This window comes from Oryctolagus cuniculus, chromosome 13 (genome assembly GCF_964237555.1).
Source record: "Oryctolagus cuniculus chromosome 13, mOryCun1.1, whole genome shotgun sequence".
In the NCBI taxonomy this organism is placed as follows: domain Eukaryota; kingdom Metazoa; phylum Chordata; class Mammalia; order Lagomorpha; family Leporidae; genus Oryctolagus; species Oryctolagus cuniculus.
The window spans coordinates 2,472,113-2,490,152 of record NC_091444.1 but is presented as its reverse complement, the minus strand read 5'-3'; the positions used below and the strand labels follow the sequence as shown (position 1 = coordinate 2,490,152).

General features: G+C 42.1%; 1 protein-coding gene across 6 annotated transcripts in view; it reads right to left on the bottom strand.

The window, feature by feature from the left end:
- SWT1 (SWT1 RNA endoribonuclease homolog) overlaps positions 1 to 18,040 on the bottom strand; it is a 76,726-nt gene that overhangs the window by 19,050 nt on the left and 39,636 nt on the right. For all 6 annotated transcript variants that reach the window (XM_070055040.1, XM_070055041.1, XM_051821030.2 and 3 more), the window contains 3 exons: positions 16,500 to 16,651; positions 9,166 to 9,353; positions 6,706 to 6,837 (listed from right to left, as the gene is read on the bottom strand). In XM_070055040.1, the coding sequence (XP_069911141.1) occupies positions 6,706 to 6,837; positions 9,166 to 9,353; positions 16,500 to 16,651 (472 nt within the window). The remainder of the gene's footprint in view (positions 1 to 6,705; positions 6,838 to 9,165; positions 9,354 to 16,499; positions 16,652 to 18,040) is intronic.

The window sequence follows — 18,040 nt, the reverse complement described above, 5'->3', positions numbered from 1 at the left end:
GCCAGAACATATATCCGTATACTGTTCACCAACCCTGGCTGTTATCTGGCTCACCAGCATCTCCCACTACTGTAGGTTATTTTCTACACTGGCATTTAACCATGGCAACACCCGTGCTGATGCTCACAGGCGCTCTCTCGTCAGCCGGCCAGAGTTCAAATCACAGTAGGACCACTTTCCAGCCAGATGTTATCAAGGAAATTAGTTTACCCTCTCTGTGTCTGTGTTTCTCATTTTTGAAACAGGGAAAACAATAGTGTTACCTACCCCCACAGGGCTATTAACAGGATTAAATGAGTTGATACACATAACATATTTGGAATAAGCCTTGGTTTAATAAATATGTTAGCTATTATTATGTTACTATTATTATTCTATTTATCTTTTTTTTAAAAGATTTATTTATTTTATTTGAAAGTCAGAGTTACACAGAGAGAGGAGAGGCAGAGAGAGATGTCTTCCATCCAATGGTTCACTCCCCAACTGGCTGCAACGGCCAGAGCTGCACCGATCCGAAGCCAGGAGCCAGGAGCTTCTTCTGGTCTCCCACGTGGGTGCAGGGCCCTGAGGACTTGGGCCACCCTCTACTGCTTTCCCAGACCATAGCAGAGAGCTGGATTGGAAGAGCAGCAGCCAGGACTAGAACCGGCGCCCATATGGGATGCTGGTTTCCTGGACAGACTGTAGCCCTGAGCTTCCACATGTTCAAGCCGGGGACTTTTTAAGACGTTTGTTACCCAGAAAGGTGGCCTGCGCCCTGGGCTTTTTGCTCTTGCACCCTATAACTGCTATTTGAACTTCTTCAGAAAGTTGTATGAAAGTTGAAAAAACAAACGAAAAAGGGTAAGTGCTCCTAAGGTAAATATTTCCTAGTTTTTGTCAGTTACATAATACTATTTTAAATTAGATTTGGAAATTTTCTAAAGTTCTATAAAACCAGCTTAATAATTGAACACAACTCACTCTGAAGTCATTTGTTCCACACTTAGAAACGTAGTGTATTTAAAGGTGGGTTCTACAAAATGAAACCAGAGCTCACGGTCATCCTGCTGAGGAGAACTGTGTGACTCAGCAGCGATGTCCCTTAACCCCACTGTCACAAGTGTAAGACGGATGCAACAGCACCTTTGACAGGGCTACTGTATGACGCAAATAATGTAATCTAAGTGAAGGACCTAGCACAGTGCCTGGGAAATATTAAGTATTTAACAAACAGTACCAAATGCTGAATTAGTACTGTTAGCATTAAATAATATTGAGTTCAAACAAATCTTTGTAGTAAGTACTCAAAGGAACATGGCTAGCTCCACCTGGGCTAACTGGGAAACGGTGTGGAACAGAGGGTCTCTACACTGTCAGTGCACAAATGCATACGACTCTGAACAGTGCATGGAGACTGAGAGGTCATCCAGGCTCTGAGAAGAGACTGTGCCAAGGTTCACCACCAAGAAAGAAGGCCTGCCTCAAACATCACTAATAAGGGGAGACGTTGAGTCACAATGTGTTAAGCTGCTGCACGTAACACTGGCATCCCATGTGAACGTCAGCTCAAGTCCTGGCTGTACCATTTCCAATCCAGCATTACCGGGGGGTAATGCACCTGGGAAATCAACAGAAGATGGCCCAAGTATTTGGGTCCCTGTCATTCAAGTGGGAGACCCAAATGCAGTTCCGGCCTCCTGGCTTCAGCCTGGATCAGCCCCGGACACTGTTGCCATTTAGGGAGTAAACCAGCAGGTGGAAGATTCCTCTGTCTCTTTTTCTCTGTCACTCTGCCTTTCAAATAAACAATAAAATATTGTTTAAAATCACTAATAAACAAATGTGGCCTAACTATATAAAGAACACAACAGGGAACAAAAGGTAAATGCGGGCCAGGCAGTAGAAAGGATTGACTGCTACAGTGGAGAAGTTATTTGAATCAGAGGCCAGAAGGGGTAAATGAGTGTTTTCTGAACACAAGAATGAACAGAACAACTGAAACGTGGTGTAAGCCCCGGGTAATGTGGCGGCTCCCGAGGCGTCTGACAGAGTGGCTGTTAGAAGACGACAAGCGTCTCGACATTGAGGTGTAACGTTGGAACCACAAGTTCTGCTGGCGCCAGGAAGTCCAAGACTCACACGGAAAAGTAGGAAAGGGAGAATCGGTAGGATCAGCCGTAGTCCTGACGTGGTGCAGATGGACGCTGCACAGCCGGGTAAGGCCAAGGGAAACAAGCAGTCATTCCACAGGAGACGACGGTTTCTAAAGCGAGTGCATCTCCAAACCAAGATAAAAAATGCTTTTGAAAATATAAACCAGTAAGAATAATGACATGAGCACACAGAAGCAGTTAGACATTCATACACTATCTGTCACATGTGCTAGTTCGTTACTTCATCCCAATAATACCATGAGTACTACCTCTCTTTCAGACAAGATGAAGAACGGGGGTTCTAGGTAACTTCTCCCAGTCAGGGACCTGTGAAGCAGCAGAGCTACGATGTGAGCCCAGGGAAGAGACTCCAGTGCCCATGTTTCTGGCCATCAATACAACAGACGAGACTGACGCCCACTCTGAGAGATGACAGAGCCGAGGTCATCGCAGCAGCTCCCTAGGGAAGGATGAACGTACACTCCGCAGACAGCACTGCAGCCTGCCCTGCCATGTTTCAGTTCTGAGACAGCTGCTAGGATGCCATAAGGACAAAACCTAATAATCTGCAGAGAGCTTAGAAAAGGGGACTGAGAACAAGAATTTCCCTATATAGAGTGAAGGCTGCCTCAACTATTTGGTAAATAAAACTTTAAAGCAGAAAAGTGGCTAGAGTCAAACCTCTGCGGCCTTCAACTGTGGATTCAACCAACCTAGGATCAAACGTCTGGGGAAAAGCCTGTTCTGAACGTGTACAGAATCGTTCCCTTCCCGTTGTTCCCAAACCAACGCAGAGCCGCAACTGCTACACAGCACGCAGGGTAACCTCCCTCCAGGAGTCACTCCATTCACAAATACTCTGTTCAGCTGGAAGTTTCTGATCTCAGTGTGGATACGTACATGGACATTGCGACATATAATCCCCACTTTCTTCAAACTGGATTACTATGAGTCCAAGTTTTCAGTAAACTGGTAAAAAAATTCCTAAACTTACAAATGTGGGAACCAAACTCTGCACCTATGTCTGTGCAATCACAGTGTTAAGATTTAAAGAACGAGGTAGTTCCATTCACTATAATTATCCCTGCCTATTGTTTATTATGTATGTTAACTCTTGTACAAGATAGAGATATATGAAAAACAAAAGCTTCTACCCTTAGAGCATTTACAGTCTGGTCTCTAAAACAGCTGAATATAAACAATGTGAAGGAATTATATACTTTTAAGTGATCAAATGTTTTTTAAATTAGGAAAATATTGATGAATCAAACTATAAAATCTGAGTTAACTCAAGAATGCAACACCAAGGTATAAAAGAGATGGGAAAAAAAATCAAACAGTCCACAGATATGGCTGATGAAATGCTGTTAACCAAAACAGAAATTCTAAAATAAGAGAACTAAGGAGAATGCAGGAGAGGCGGTAACTGGAGAGGTAATGATGGCAAATTTCCAGGAGTGAGTATGTTAACCTTCAAATGGAAGGAAACACGTACCTGAAATTAAATGAAACAAGCTTTATACTCAGATATATTGTGATGAAACTGCCAAACAAAAGTTATAGAGGAAATCTTATAAGCATTCAAGGGGAAAAAATTATCTACCATTTCCTTAAGCAGACTTTCTAATTCCAAGATGACCAAAGATAATAAAAGTATCTTTTATATCAGTATAATTATAAAATTGTAATTTTGTAAGTGTTAACCTAGAACCTATACCCAGCTAAACTATCCATCAAGAATGAAAGCAGGGGCATATTTTACAGTGGTTGGGATGCTACTTGGGATGTCCACAACCTGTATCAGAGTACTTGGCTGTGACTTCTTGTGTACTTGGCTCTATTTCTAATTCCAGGTTCCTAATGGTGTGTATCCTGGGAGGCAGATGATCTCTCAAGTAGCTGGATCCCTACTGCCCACATGCCTGGGTGTTACTAGCACTGGAGAGTGATGCAGCAGATAGGCTATCTCTATCTGTTTGTCTCTATATCTCTGCCCTTTAGATTAAAAAAAAGATCTTTAAAGAATGAAAGCAAAATAAAAATACTTCCAGCCAGAATGAGAGTTTTTATCACTAACAGGTCTCTGCTAAATCACTAAAAATGTGCTTCAATAAATAGGGAACTAAGAGCCAGCATTGTGGCACAGCAGGCTAAGCCTCCGTCTGCAAAGGCACAATCCCATATAAGCAGCAGTTCAAGACCTGGCTGCTTTGCTTCAGATCCAGCTCCCTGCTAATGCGCCTGGGAAAGCAGCAGAAGATGGCCCAAGTCCTTGGGCTCCTGCACACAGAAGACCAGGAAGAAGCTCCAGGCTCCTGGCTTCTGCCTGGCCCAGCATAGGCTGTTGTGACCATTTGGGGAGTGAACCAGTGGATGAAGATCTCTATCTGCCTCTCCTTCTCTTTATGTAGCTTTCCTTTTCAAATACATAAAAAATATATCTTTAAAAATAATAAACTGGAGCTCTCTGTCTCTCCCTCTCTCTTATACTCTCCTTCTCCCTCTTTTCCTTTTTGCTCCTTCCTCTGGTCTGTCTGGTTTCCCCACCAATAAACCTTTTCCCCTAAAATAATAATAATAACAATAAATTAGAAATTATATGCTAAAACTAAAAGTAGGATGAAGACAGCAATAAAAATGTTCAAAAGCTAATCAACATGATAAAGCCAAAAACAATAAAAACTATTACATAGCAACAGGGTGGTGATTTAAAACAACATAGAACTACAGTGTTGCTAGGAAATAAGGACAAGGAAGATGAAGAGAGGCCAGAATTTAAAGTGTTCTAAGATTTTATTCAGGATCTGAATAATATTGATACTTTATACTTTATAAATCAAATACACTTTTTTTAGTTTAAGGGTAAAAACAAATAAAAAAAAGTATAACTTTCAAACTAGTAGAAGGATAAACAAGAGGAATTGGAAAAACTAACAGCAACAAACCTCATACACTTGTTTAATCCAGTAAAAGGCAAAAAGAGCAAATGAAAAGGATCATAAATAGAAAAAATAAGGCAGGGCTGAGGCTATGGCACAGTAGGTTAAGCTGCCGGCAACACCAGATTCCCACATGGGCACCAGTTCATGTCCCAGCTGCTCCACTTCTGACCCAGCTCGCTGCTAATGGCCTGGGAAAAGTAGAAGATGGACCAAGAGTTCTGGCTCCTGTACCCATGTGGGAAACCTGGATCAAACTCCTAGCTGTTCACAACCGCACAAGAGAGCTCAGGTAAGAATCAGTCAACCCTCAGCACCGAGAGAAAAATGGTTGCTACTGTTTCCAGGGATAGGGAATGCAGCCTGTAGGCCATATAAGACACGCAAAATCAGTTGGCCTGGGTTAGGACTCGAAATTCAGTAAGTCTGTAGCAGGCTGACTTTTAAATTGATAATTTCACATGGTCTGCAAGTGATGTTATAAATACCTAAATGGTCCTTGGCAGAAAAAAAGGCTCCACACCCCATTTAGGGAGATCTATTATGTAGCCATAGATAACCAAAACACAAAGGTTAGAAGCAAGGCCATCAACAATCAACCAAATGTAACCTATGCCATTTCTTTTGTAGCTGATCTTTCGGCTGGTTGAGCACAAAGAACTCCAACTGCTATTGCTTTTCCTTTCTCCTAAACTCATCACCTTTTTAGAGGAGATCTCATCTATGAAAGTTCTGTATCTAGTTGAACATTTCCCACAGCAGTAGATAAAGAGAAAAGAGACCATTCATTTCCACTGATGGTAGACAGATATGACAGTGGCAGCAGGAACCAATCACCCCAGAACCCAAGACACATCCAGACCTGGAGCAGCCGTTGCGGCCATCTGGGGAGTGAACCAATGGATGGAAGACCTCTCTCTCCTGTCCCCTCTCTCCTCTCCCCTCTCCTCTCTCCCTCTGGGAAGGCAGTGGAAAATGGCCCAAGAGCTTGTGTGTGTGTGTCCCTTCAACTCCTGTGAGAGACCAAGAGAGTTTGAGGCTGTTGGCTTTGTCCTGGGCCAGTCCTGGCTACTGTAGTTATTTGGGGAGTGAACCAGCAGATGGAAGCTCCCCCCTCTGCCATTCTGCCTTTCAAATAAATCTTTACAAAAAAAAGGGTGCTATATTCTAAAGAAAAATGTTTGCTTCCCAAACTTCTTTCAGTTTGTAGCACTGAACAACTGTACTGCAGGAAATCAATCCTGTTAAAAACATTAGCAAGCACTGACTTTATCTAACGGGGCTGTGATAATTACTGTAACATATTTATTCTGTAGTGACTGTAGTGATTAGCAAGGGCCCACTATGTATCATGCTCCATTCTAGGAGCTCCGGCTACACAGCAAAGACAACAAACTTCTTCATGATGCAAACAGCCTTTGGCAGGTTTTTTCCTAGACAGGGAAAAGGTAAAAACATTCTTGTGGTACAAACTAGAAATATGGATTCGCTGAATGGGAGGGATAAAGAGCTTAATCTAAAAACCATTAGTTCATGAACTTGCTGGAAGATAGCCAACAATTTTGTAAAAGGTGATAAGCACTGAAGAAAGAAAAGTAATAACTGAAACTTTAAATTAACACAGTGTTTACCTCTGAATTCCTTCAAGAATGTCCTTCACAGCTGCCATTAACTTCTGAAGATAAAGAAATGCTTCTTCCAATGATGCTACCGTTGAAGTACTCAGAGCTGAATTTGAGCCCAGCCTTTGAAACACATCCATACTAACAAAGAACAAAAGAAAAGATACTCATGGATACATATGCACATTTATTGTGGTTCAAGTGTTTCTACTGCTAATGCAGAAAATAATTTATAATTCATCTCTCATAATGGCAACATGTGAAAATTAAAGCTAGCATTCATGCATAAGATCTAGGCCAGACAGTATACAGGTGTAATCTAAAACAATGCTAAAAAAGTGTGAATGATGCTTCATTCAAAGAGACTACAAGAGATGGAAGGAAGTAGTACTAACAACCTACATTCACAGAATTCAAGAATGTAAATATGAAGATAAACATTAGGTATCAGACTAGTTATCTACTGAACCTGGAAGTTTAGTCCAGTAATTCCTCCTCTAGAAATCTATCATAAAGAATGATTATTCATAATCAGGCAAAAAAAAAGCTAATAATACCCTAGATGTCCAACAATATACAAACTGTTTAACAGTAAATGAGCCACTTGATGAAATAGAATATTATTAAAATGATGCTCATGCTATCTGTGAAATAGAAAAACAAAGGTATAGAAAATTTACTTATGTAACACGTAAGCAATCATTTAAAATAATCAAACATGTGGTAATGGTTTTGAACTGTAACCCCCACTCCCTACCACCATCACCAAAATTCACGTTCACCCACAGCCTCAGCATGTGACCTGATCTGAAGCAGGGTCTTTGTGGATGTAATAGGTTAAGCTAACATCAAGTCACATTAAGGCAGGAATTTTGTCTAACAGTTAAGTTGCCTGTGCCCCCTGCTAGAGTGCCCGGGCTCACCACCCAACTCTAGGTCATGCCTCCAGCTTCCTGGGAGGAAGCAGGTCATGGCTCTAGTACTTGGGTCCCTGCCACTCAGGGGGCAGATGTGGAATGAGCTCCCAGCTCCTGGTCCCCACGGGCACTTAGCGAGTGAGCCAGCTCAGTGGAGCTCTCCCTATCTCAGATAAAACAGAACTCTCCTTTCTAAATGAAGTCACACTGGACCAGAGTGGGACTGCCATCTGTGAAGACAGCAGCGAGAGCTAACGCCTACAGGCAAGGACTGCTGGCAACCACGGGAAAGCGGAGGAAAGGCAGGGGACACGCCACGCCCTCTGAGAACTTCAAGAAGGAATCACTAGGCAGATCCCTGGCTTTCAGATTTTAAGCCTCAAGAACAGTGAGTGAATAAATTCATGCTGTTTTAAGTCACCTGGTTTGTGGCAATTAGTTATGGCGGCACTAGGAAAGCAACACAGATGGCCCCAAACACAGCTGGATGTACCCGACATCAGCAGCGCTTACTCACTGTGCTAGCCTTCAGCGAGCACGCGAGGGGACTTCCTCCCCCGCCTCAACAGTACTCTCCAAAGTATTCTTTTGGTTAATTGTGGCAAAATACACATTCACCATTTTTACCAAAAGGTAAAAAAGGCATTTTGCTTAATTACAGTTCCCACTGCAAACTCAGAGTACATGTTAAAAACTTATCTCAGAAATTTTACTGAGAAACAGCAGGAAAGATTTTTACCTTGAAGCATTAACAGTACCTAACACAGAAAAACACACACAAAAGCTTACCTGATGAGTCGTCCATTCACAGCTGATATCAGCCAGGGGCAGGAAGGTAGCATTCAAAGCCACGCACAAGCACTCCCAGAGTGTGGCAGAGGCACTGTGCGCAGGTCCTACCACATCACTCAACGAGCCTCTCCACACGAGAGGCCCACACACAATCACAGTGAAACAGCTCCACAACGGCTCCGATACCCACCCACGCTTGAGAAACAACGAAGGAGGCTTAAATAAATAGCATGGGCCGGGCAGTCGCAGCACTTTCTCTTACTGAAGGCCGCTGTGTAAAGTCTGTTATCCAGAAACTAAAAGGGGCTCTCCAGTATGCAACACAGAAGCATGTGCACTGGAAGTCAATTCTAAAATGCATAAAGTACCCAAACCTATCTTTTGATTCCATTTTCCACACATTTTCTGAAGTATTCTCATATTTAGGTAATGTCTCCTTAAGGCCTCACGTCTGAATCATCCATAAAGATTTTTTTAAAGACACTCTAGCAGCTTCCACCTCAGTCGCACTGAGTCAATTCCTAGGAACAGAGCCTAGGCATACTGATTTTTAAAACGCGTCAGGTAATTCTGACGTGCACCCCAATTTAAGAACTACTATTTCTAAGGCACCACACTTTGACAAAAAGCCCTAAATAAGATAATCTAGTACATTAAACCAACAACCCAAACCCAACTGTTCAATGAACAGTAGCAACAGAAACCTTTGAAAAAAGCAAGCTTGTAATTCTAGAATTAAAAGTTCCTGGAAGCTTGGTACCTGTTTTGACATATTGAAATCCAGACATTCTCTAGAACAGACCAGATTTCTTGATGCCTGCTAGGCTGGAGAAGATAGGAATCCAAGCAAACAGTGCTTTCTTGGCTGTGAGACTTCACCGAACAAGTATCTTCTTGGTTTTCATTCACTGTGTGCTCTGAAGAATTTGGCTTCGATGTTGTCTTGACCTGAGGAGAGAAGATGCAGCTAGTCTTTCACAAGTAAATAAGAAAAAGGGAATATTGACTGCACTTACAAAGGTTCTAGCTATCTGGGAGTTATAGAATATTCCCAAGAAAAGCATCAGAATTAGAAAACATTTTCCTTCTCCATCAAAATAAAAAATTATACTTCCAGTATATTTATTATAGTGACTTGATTTCTTAACTAATATGCCAACATCAAATTACAACTTTTTACAGATGTGAGTATTTCTACAGATATTATGGGACTTAATTAGCCAGAGAACTAACAACAGTCAAGCATCCATGCACCATAAAGGGTTGCTTAAAAAAAATTAAAAAAGCTAATTTAAACCTGACATCGTGGGCAATGGTTACCACCACTGAAGGCTTCTAACTTGGGTGGGGATACTGATGCGCCTAGAATTGCTTTCTGAAGACAAACTGCAACAACAAACTACAGGCAGGAAGACTGCTCAGAAGGCGACTGAAATAATCCAGGAGTCCTGAGAACTTCAATTACATATGAAAGACAACAGAATGGAAAAAAAAAGTATGCAGGAAATATTTTAAAAGTACTTGGCTTGAAGCGCCCACATCCCATATGGGTGCCGGTTCGAGACCTAGCTGCTCCTCTTCTGATCCAGCTCTCTGCTATGGCCTGGGAAAGCAGTGGAGGATGGCCTAAGTCCATGGGTCCCTGCACCCGCGTGGGAGGCCCAGAAGAAGCTCTTGGCACCTGGCTTTGGATCGGCACAGCTCTGGCCATTATGGCCAACTGGGTAGTGAACCAGCGGATGGAAGACCTCTCTCTGTCTCTGCCTCTCCTCTCTCTGTGTAACTCTTTCAAATAAATAAATAAATAAATCTTTAATTAAAAAAAAAAGTACTTGGCCAAGTACTATATTCAGGAAGTGAGGGAGATCTTTAGATTTTTCTTAACCTAGATACCTGGGAGAATAAAGCTACAACCACCAGAGAAATATAAACACAATTTTATTTATCAGTCAAACATAAAAACACTTGGAAGCAGCATGTCCCAGACATGTGTGATGCTATTTTATTGTGAACATTCACTTTGATTTTAAACCAGCACATTAAGGTTTTGCATTGCTGAGGGATAACAATCTTAAAACAACATAATAATATGAGATATTATATCTTAAAACAGCAATAAGTCATTTATTGTGCAATTTGTCTATGTCTCCAAACTTTATGGCCTCCTGAGGTAAAGCCAAGAAAGGCTGCTTACAGAGGAGAAAAAGGAGAACAGAGTACAAGTTGCCTTTTTTAAGTATATGCTGCCTGTGAGGTATCAAGATCACCCAGGTGAACGCAGATCTAACAGTAAGCAGATGCGCAGAGCTGAAGCCAAGCCTCGGAAGCACTGAGACTGCTGAGGGAGAAGACAGCATACGGGTGAGGCCAGAAACGTGGGGACCTGCCGGGGAAGACGGGCACAAGTGCACGATGGCAGTGGGCGCTGAGCGAGAGGGCCTCCAGGAGGGCGACAGACAACATCAATGCTAAGAGCGGGGAGAGAGGGTGGCCTCCCCGTCAGGACGGCATGGACCACCTGGGGTCTGGCCCGAGTGTGGAGACAGCACTCCCCCTTGCCGTGTGCCACCACAGACAGGGAAGGGAGGGATTAGGACAGAGCATCTTCAGGGAAACACGCTTCTGCCCTTCCCACCAGGCCCGATTTTATGCATCTTTCATACACAACAGCACAGACTTGGCCGTTTGGTATCTGAACCAGTCAAAGCAGGAGGCACTGTGGGAGGCAGACGACTGTCTGCAACAGGAACTAAGAGCTGGGAGCCCAATGCCAAAGAAGAGACCAAAGCAGAAATTGGCAGCCCACTTGCCAATTACAGAGAAAGGGAAAAATTGTCCCCATGTCCCAGTGGCTCCTGGGAGTGCTGACACTGTTCAAAATGGTGACCCTGAGTCATTAAGAAAATATTTTACTCAGTTTGAGAAGCACCATGCTTGCTAAATCATGCTCAAATGAGATTTCTAATATTAACAGCGATAATATTCACTGAGCATCTTTTAATGTACAGGAACTTTCTAAGAATTTTCTGTGTATTGGCTCACTGAATCTGCACAACCGCCCTATGGAGCAGATACGTGAGTATCACAGTGTCCCCTTTCCCTCTGCTGGGGTGGAAGAAAACACAGGTGAGTCCTCCCATTTTTGTCTGTTCACATTAAGTTATGAACTTAATAAATACACATGAATGGAAAGACATTTATGCCCTGTGATAATCTGTTTTAATCACCATATACATTTTAAATATGTGTCTACTGGCTTATTTGAAAAGCAGAAACAGAGTATCCATCTCCTGGTTCACTCTCCAAATGCCCACAATGGCTGGTGGTTGGCCAGGCCAAAGTGGGGAATCAGAAACTCAATCCAGGTCTCTTAGATGGGTGGCAGGAACTCACTCTTGAGCCAACACCATTGCCTCCCAGGGTCTGCATTAGCAGGAAGCTAAAGTCAGGAGCTGGAGCTGGTATTGCAATGTGTGCTATGGGCATTGGTATTTAGTAGCAACTACCTTGCCAAATACCCACCCATCACATACACTCAAAATAAAGGCCAGGGCAGGTGTTGTGGCACAGTGGGCATCCCATAGCACAGGTGCTGGTTCACGTGCCAGCTGCTTCGTTTCCAATTCAACTTCTTGCTGATGCACCCTGAGAGGCAGCAGATGATGGCCCAGCAACGGGGTCTACAACCCATGTGGGAGACCCAGATGGCGCTCTGGGCTTCTGGCTTCAGCCTGGCCCAGTCCTGGCTATTGTGGGCATCTGGGGAGTGAATCAGCAGATGGAAGAATCTCTCCTTCTCTCTCTCAGCTTTTCAAGTATATGAAAGTAAATATTGAAAAGTAAATAAGTAAAATAAAGACCAGCCTTCACCTGAAGCTCTCTAACAGAAGTCTATATGACTAAACAGGCAGACACTCCCTCTGTGCTTGGCACTAAGGTCTCTACAGATATTAACCTGTCTCCTCCTCATGACAAGTCGAAGGCAGGGATCATTATCATACTAACTGTACAAGAGAGAGGATTAAGGTTCAGAAAATTGAAATAACTAGAGTTAGAAACCCAAGTCAGGACCCTGAAGCACGCAAGTCTAAAGCTGATAAACAAGACTGTCTGCATTCTATCATGTTGGTGTGGCAAACCTACTGGGGGGCAAGGAGTGTGAATGGTTCATAAAATAAAAATGTATATATCTGCTTCCTGTTTTCACCCCACTTATGAATACAAAAGAATCTAGAAAATGATAGTGCTGGTTTACCTTTCCATGTGGTTTCTAAGGAGCCTTTCAGAAACAAGCAAATAATGAATAGTCCAGGGGCCGGTGTTGTGGTGTAATGCCAGCATCCCATATGGGCACTGGCTTGAGCCCAGCTGCTCTGCTTCTGATCCAGCTTCCTGCTGATGCACCTGGGAAAGCAGCAGAGGATGACCCAAGTCTTTGGGCCCCTGCACACACGTGGAAGGAGACAACTGGCTCCTGGCTTCAGCCTGCCCTATCCCCAGCTGTTGTGGCCATTTGGGGAGTGAACCAGCAGATGGAATCAATCAATCAATCTCCCCCTCACCTCTTTCAAATAAATAAATGAATAAAAATATGAAAAAAATGAGTAGTTCTCTTTTCCTTGTTTTCTACACTTGATAAATAATGGATTTTATAGCTACTAAATTGAGATACCCTATCTTTGAAGGTTATTTATTGCTCAAATTAATGAGACATTACTAAATATATAACACATGTATAAAATCTAATGCATTGTACCAAACTGTTGAAAGCTTTTTTGTCAAAGACCAAGCTAAATCACAATAATCCTGAGTTATTTAGACAATGAACACCACGGAAAAAACACCTCAGAGCTCCAGAGCTGGAAACAAAGCAGGCTCTTTCACACTAAGGCTTCATGCTCGGGGCAAAGAGCTAATGAGGATACTGGATTCCGTGCCACTCACATTCAAGAACCTTTTGCTAATGTAGCAACTGCAAAGTCAAGATCTAGTGATAAATAACTACGTAACAATTCAATAGTTCTAAGTATGCAGTGGGAAACCAAACAGCAGGAATACCTTTATCAGAAAAATACCACTAAATGTCAACATCACATTTTCAGGGAACCTCCATCTTTTGGTTTCCAATAGATGGAAAGAACTGAAAACTTTTAAATTTAACTCACTGTTAAATTTAAATATTAAAATAATTTTCAAAATTATTATATTTTGTCTCAATCAATCCTAAATTTTATTTTATTCTCAACAATCTTAAAGCAAATAAAGTTAAGCCCATAAGTATACTGGAACTCTCCATCTCATTCACTACTTCATTTAACTAAAGATACTGCACAGGACTCAACTATGGGGCGGGAATTAGGTAACATATCTCTTCCAACACAATCCTAATACAGCGCTCAAGCCCCTACTAAGGAGCTCTGTAAGTCACACTTGCCACTAAAAACAAAAACTTCCAATGTTTCGGACATCTCAAACCAAAGATCATTTCATCCCTTTGTCAATTCCTTCCTCAGGAATGATCACGTATTTTCTCTCTTCCCATGGACTCAGAGGATGCAGGATGCTAAAATATCCACTCCCCCATTTCTTTCCCTTCCTGAACAATGCCCACATGTATGTGTGTTTTCCTCACCTTTAAGTAAACTTTATCACTTTGTAAGTAAAAAAATAAAACATGAATTATGTATTTCCTGCTGCTTTATAAAAAAGATGCACCTTTTACTTCACAAGGTAGTCTCTTAGCAAGTAGGTTCTTTTCTCACCAACCATGATGAAGGTTAGTTAGTGTCATTGAATCCTTGGCTGACTTCATAGCTAGTAGCCCTATCTGACCACGAAAAGATCAATGAGGAAAACCTGGCCAATTCTGTGCCTTCGCGAAAAAAAGAACACGTTTTCTCTATTAAAGTCCCATAATACCTCCTCTAGTAATAGTGACACTGAGGTATTTTGAGCAGTTTCTGTCACATAAAGCTCCCAGCATTTTCTGCAACTGAAATTAGACTTTACAAATAAAGTATTACTGGGGACAAAATTCACATGTCAGTTTAGAAAGGGTAAAAAGGAAACAGTGTTAGGATGATGTTTCACATGGGGAAACATGTTTAACAAACAGGTCAAATGGTTACATCTGGGGGAGGCACTGTGGTGCAGTGGGCTAAGCCACCGCTTAGACGCTGGCATCCCGGACTGGAGCGCTAGGAGTCCCTGCGGCTTCACTCCAACGCAGCCTCCTGCTAATGTGCCTTGGAGCTCCTGGCTTCAGCCTGGCGCCCACACTTGGCTGTGGTGGCCATTTAGGGACTGAACCAGCAGATGGAAGATGCCTGCTCTCCTTTTCTCTGTCAGTCTTTCATTTAAATACACGTTTTTTAAAATGGTGAAGCTTAGGAGCTGGTGTTGTGGTGCAGAGGTTGAAGCTGCCTCCAGTGATGCCAGCATCCCATACGGGTGCCAGTTTGTGTCCCGGCTGCTCCACGTCTGATCCAGCTCCTTAATAACGGCCTAGGAAAACAGTGGAAGACGGATCAAGTGTTTGGGCCCTTCCACCCACATGGAAGACACGAATGCAACTCCAGGCTCCTGGCTTCAGTTTGACTCAGCCTTAGCCATCGCAGCTACCTGGAGAGTGAACCAGTGGATGGAAGATACCCTCCTCTCACCCCCCCCTTTCTGTAACTCTTTCAAATAAATAAATATTTTTAATAACTAAATACATGGCAAAGCTTAAATCAGGTTTACAGATGAGATACTTGTATCACTTCATGTTAATGTCCTGATTAACAGTACTGCAGTTCTAAATGATTTTTTTATGGAAATATTTGGGAATAAAAGGAGTATTGTATCAGTGATTTACTCTCAAATAGCTTAAGAAAACACTATGGATAAACAGGTAAACAGGTGGAAAGATAATAAAACAAATATAAAAAAATTTGAGGACTCAGTAAAGGTTATACACGTACATAAAAATTCTTTGTGTTCTTGCAACTTTTTCATAAAGTTTAAAGTCATTTTTTTAAAGATTTATTTATTTGAAAAGCAGAGTTAGAGGGAGAGAAAGTGACAGTGACAGTGACAGTGACAGGGACAGAGAGATCTTCCATCTGCTGGTTCACTCCTCAAGTGGCTGCAATACCTAGAAGCCTGGAACTCCAGCCAGGTCTCCCACGTGGGTAGCAGGGCCAGGTAATTGAACCATCTTCCACTGCTTTTCCAGGTGCATTAGCAGGGGGCTGGATCAGAAGTGGAGTAGCTGGGACTTGAACAGGAGCCCATTATGGGTAATCCACTATACCACAACACCAGCCCCAAGTTTGAAGATACCTTAAAATAAAAAAATCAAACAAGAACAACATTACTGGGCAACACTGCCTAAAAAATTTGATTCAACAAGGCTTTAGACAGCTTGGCATCTGCATGTTTAAAAAACAAATTCTAAGTGGTTTTGTTGGATGTGAGGCCCACTGGCCTAGCTAGGGTACTAGAACAACACATAGCCTTCTATACCTAAATGAAATAATATAAAATCCAGCAACTGTTGTGACCCTACTTCCATAAAGGGATGTGTGTGTGTGTGTGTGTGTGTGTGTGTTTTAAAGACTGATTTATTTATTTGAAAGGCAGAATTTACAGAAAGAGAGAGCGAGCAATCCTCCATCCACTGATTCACTCACCTCCCAAATCACAACAGCCGGGGCTGGGCCAGTCAGAAGCTGGGAGCCAGGAGCTTCTTCTGGGTCTCCCAAGTGGGTGCAGGGGCCCAAGGACTTAGCCCATCTTCCGCTGCTTTCCCAGACCAATAGCAGGGAGCTTAATCAGAAGTGGAACAGCTGGAACTCAAACTCACACCCATATGGGATGCCAGAGTCGCAGGTGGCAGCTTTATCCACTGCACCACGACACCAGCCCTGGGGTGTGTGTTTCATAACTCGGGATAAGAGCTGCTTATTTTCCATTTAATTCACTAAGCATTTGCTGAGTGCTTTCAGTGTGTTAGAACAAGCTAGAATCAGACTATCCTTGACCTGACGTGTCCGCTGACTACACTTTAGGACGCGATTAGCTTGTCTAAGAGACATTCCGAAGGTATCTTACCTCTGCAAATGTCTGGAGCAGCTTGTCCACTTCAGCAAAGGCCCGTGGAAGAACACCATCGTAATCTGACCTTGTACTAAAAGCATGTAACAAACTCTTAGAATCCTGAAGCAGGAACTTCACTGTTGTAAAATCCACTGTGTTATTATTAGCTGGTAACAGGAAATTAGGAAGAAAAATAAGAATGAGCATACAACATGAACATGTCTTTAGAACACTAATTAATTGAAATGTACAAACAGTACACATATAAACATACATGCCACTCCTAATTTATCCCTCTGGAGTCAAAAACAACAATTAAACAGACTTAAATTACAACTAAACCCTTAAAGACAAAGTCCTTCCAACTGATCCTGGTATTCTGTTTTCTGGTCTCAGAAGTTCCCACAAAATGGTCAACTTCAAAAGTAACTTTTTTGCTTTCAACTTTAAAAGCAAATTAAATAATACTTTTCAGAAAAGATAACTTTCAAAGTTGAGGGTGTTTCACATGCAGATTACTATGGAGGCGTCAGGTTAGTCACATATCAGTGGCAATCATATATGTGGTACATCACATAATCAGTGCAGGCATCATGTAATGATTCGCCTTCAATTCCATTAAAAATATTAGATTTATTGGAAATGTGTGATCTTTTTGTACAAAACTTGAGCCACAAATAAACAATGACCACAGTGAAAAGACAAGCTAGCAGATGTTCTTATAAATCATAGAACATCTAGAAATAAGAAATAAAGAGTATCAAATTATATTGATCCTATTATACTCTGAAACATCAGCAAGGTCTTTCATTGGCACTATACTCGTTAGAAAAAATTAAGAGTCCCTCCGTATCACTTACACAGGAATTTGCTTGTGAAATCCTGAAGGGTGAAATGAAATTCAAAAGATTAATTGTAGTAACAATTTAGTAATTGAATCCGCGATATTCAGGGACTCTAATGGGATCATCACAGCAGCCAAGCCTAGCAGCGTAATTCCTTACAGGAACGCTTTCAGCTCATCTCGAAGCCAAGACTAGGCTAAACGCCTGTGGGGAGAAGGCAGCTGGGGGATCCACAGAGGTCACGGACCCCAAGAGCATGTGGAGTGTCCACGCAACATGTAACTGGACACAGCTTCTTCTAAGGGCACCCTCTGGGTAAGAGGGCTTATATCCCTGAATTAATCATCTGGTCTCCATCACAAAAATTACTTAAGATTAGCAGAAAAAGGGAAATGACAATGATAAACTCAGATACAGGCACAACAAGAAAAGAAATCTACATTTATACAATAGCTTCCTGCTCAATTAAGGCCAATAAATAAAGTTAATATATATAACAAAAATCACAAAAAGTTATTAGTAATTTTCTACACAATTGTCTGTGAATAAGGATATGTGTTTGGTATACTGAAATCAAACACAGAGCTGAGGATTTTACACTATATAATGAACAGAGAGTGGGCATTCAGTCTAGCTGTTTAGACATCAGCATTCTACAATGCATCCCATATCAGAGTACTCGGGTTCGATACCCAGCCCCAGCTCCTGACT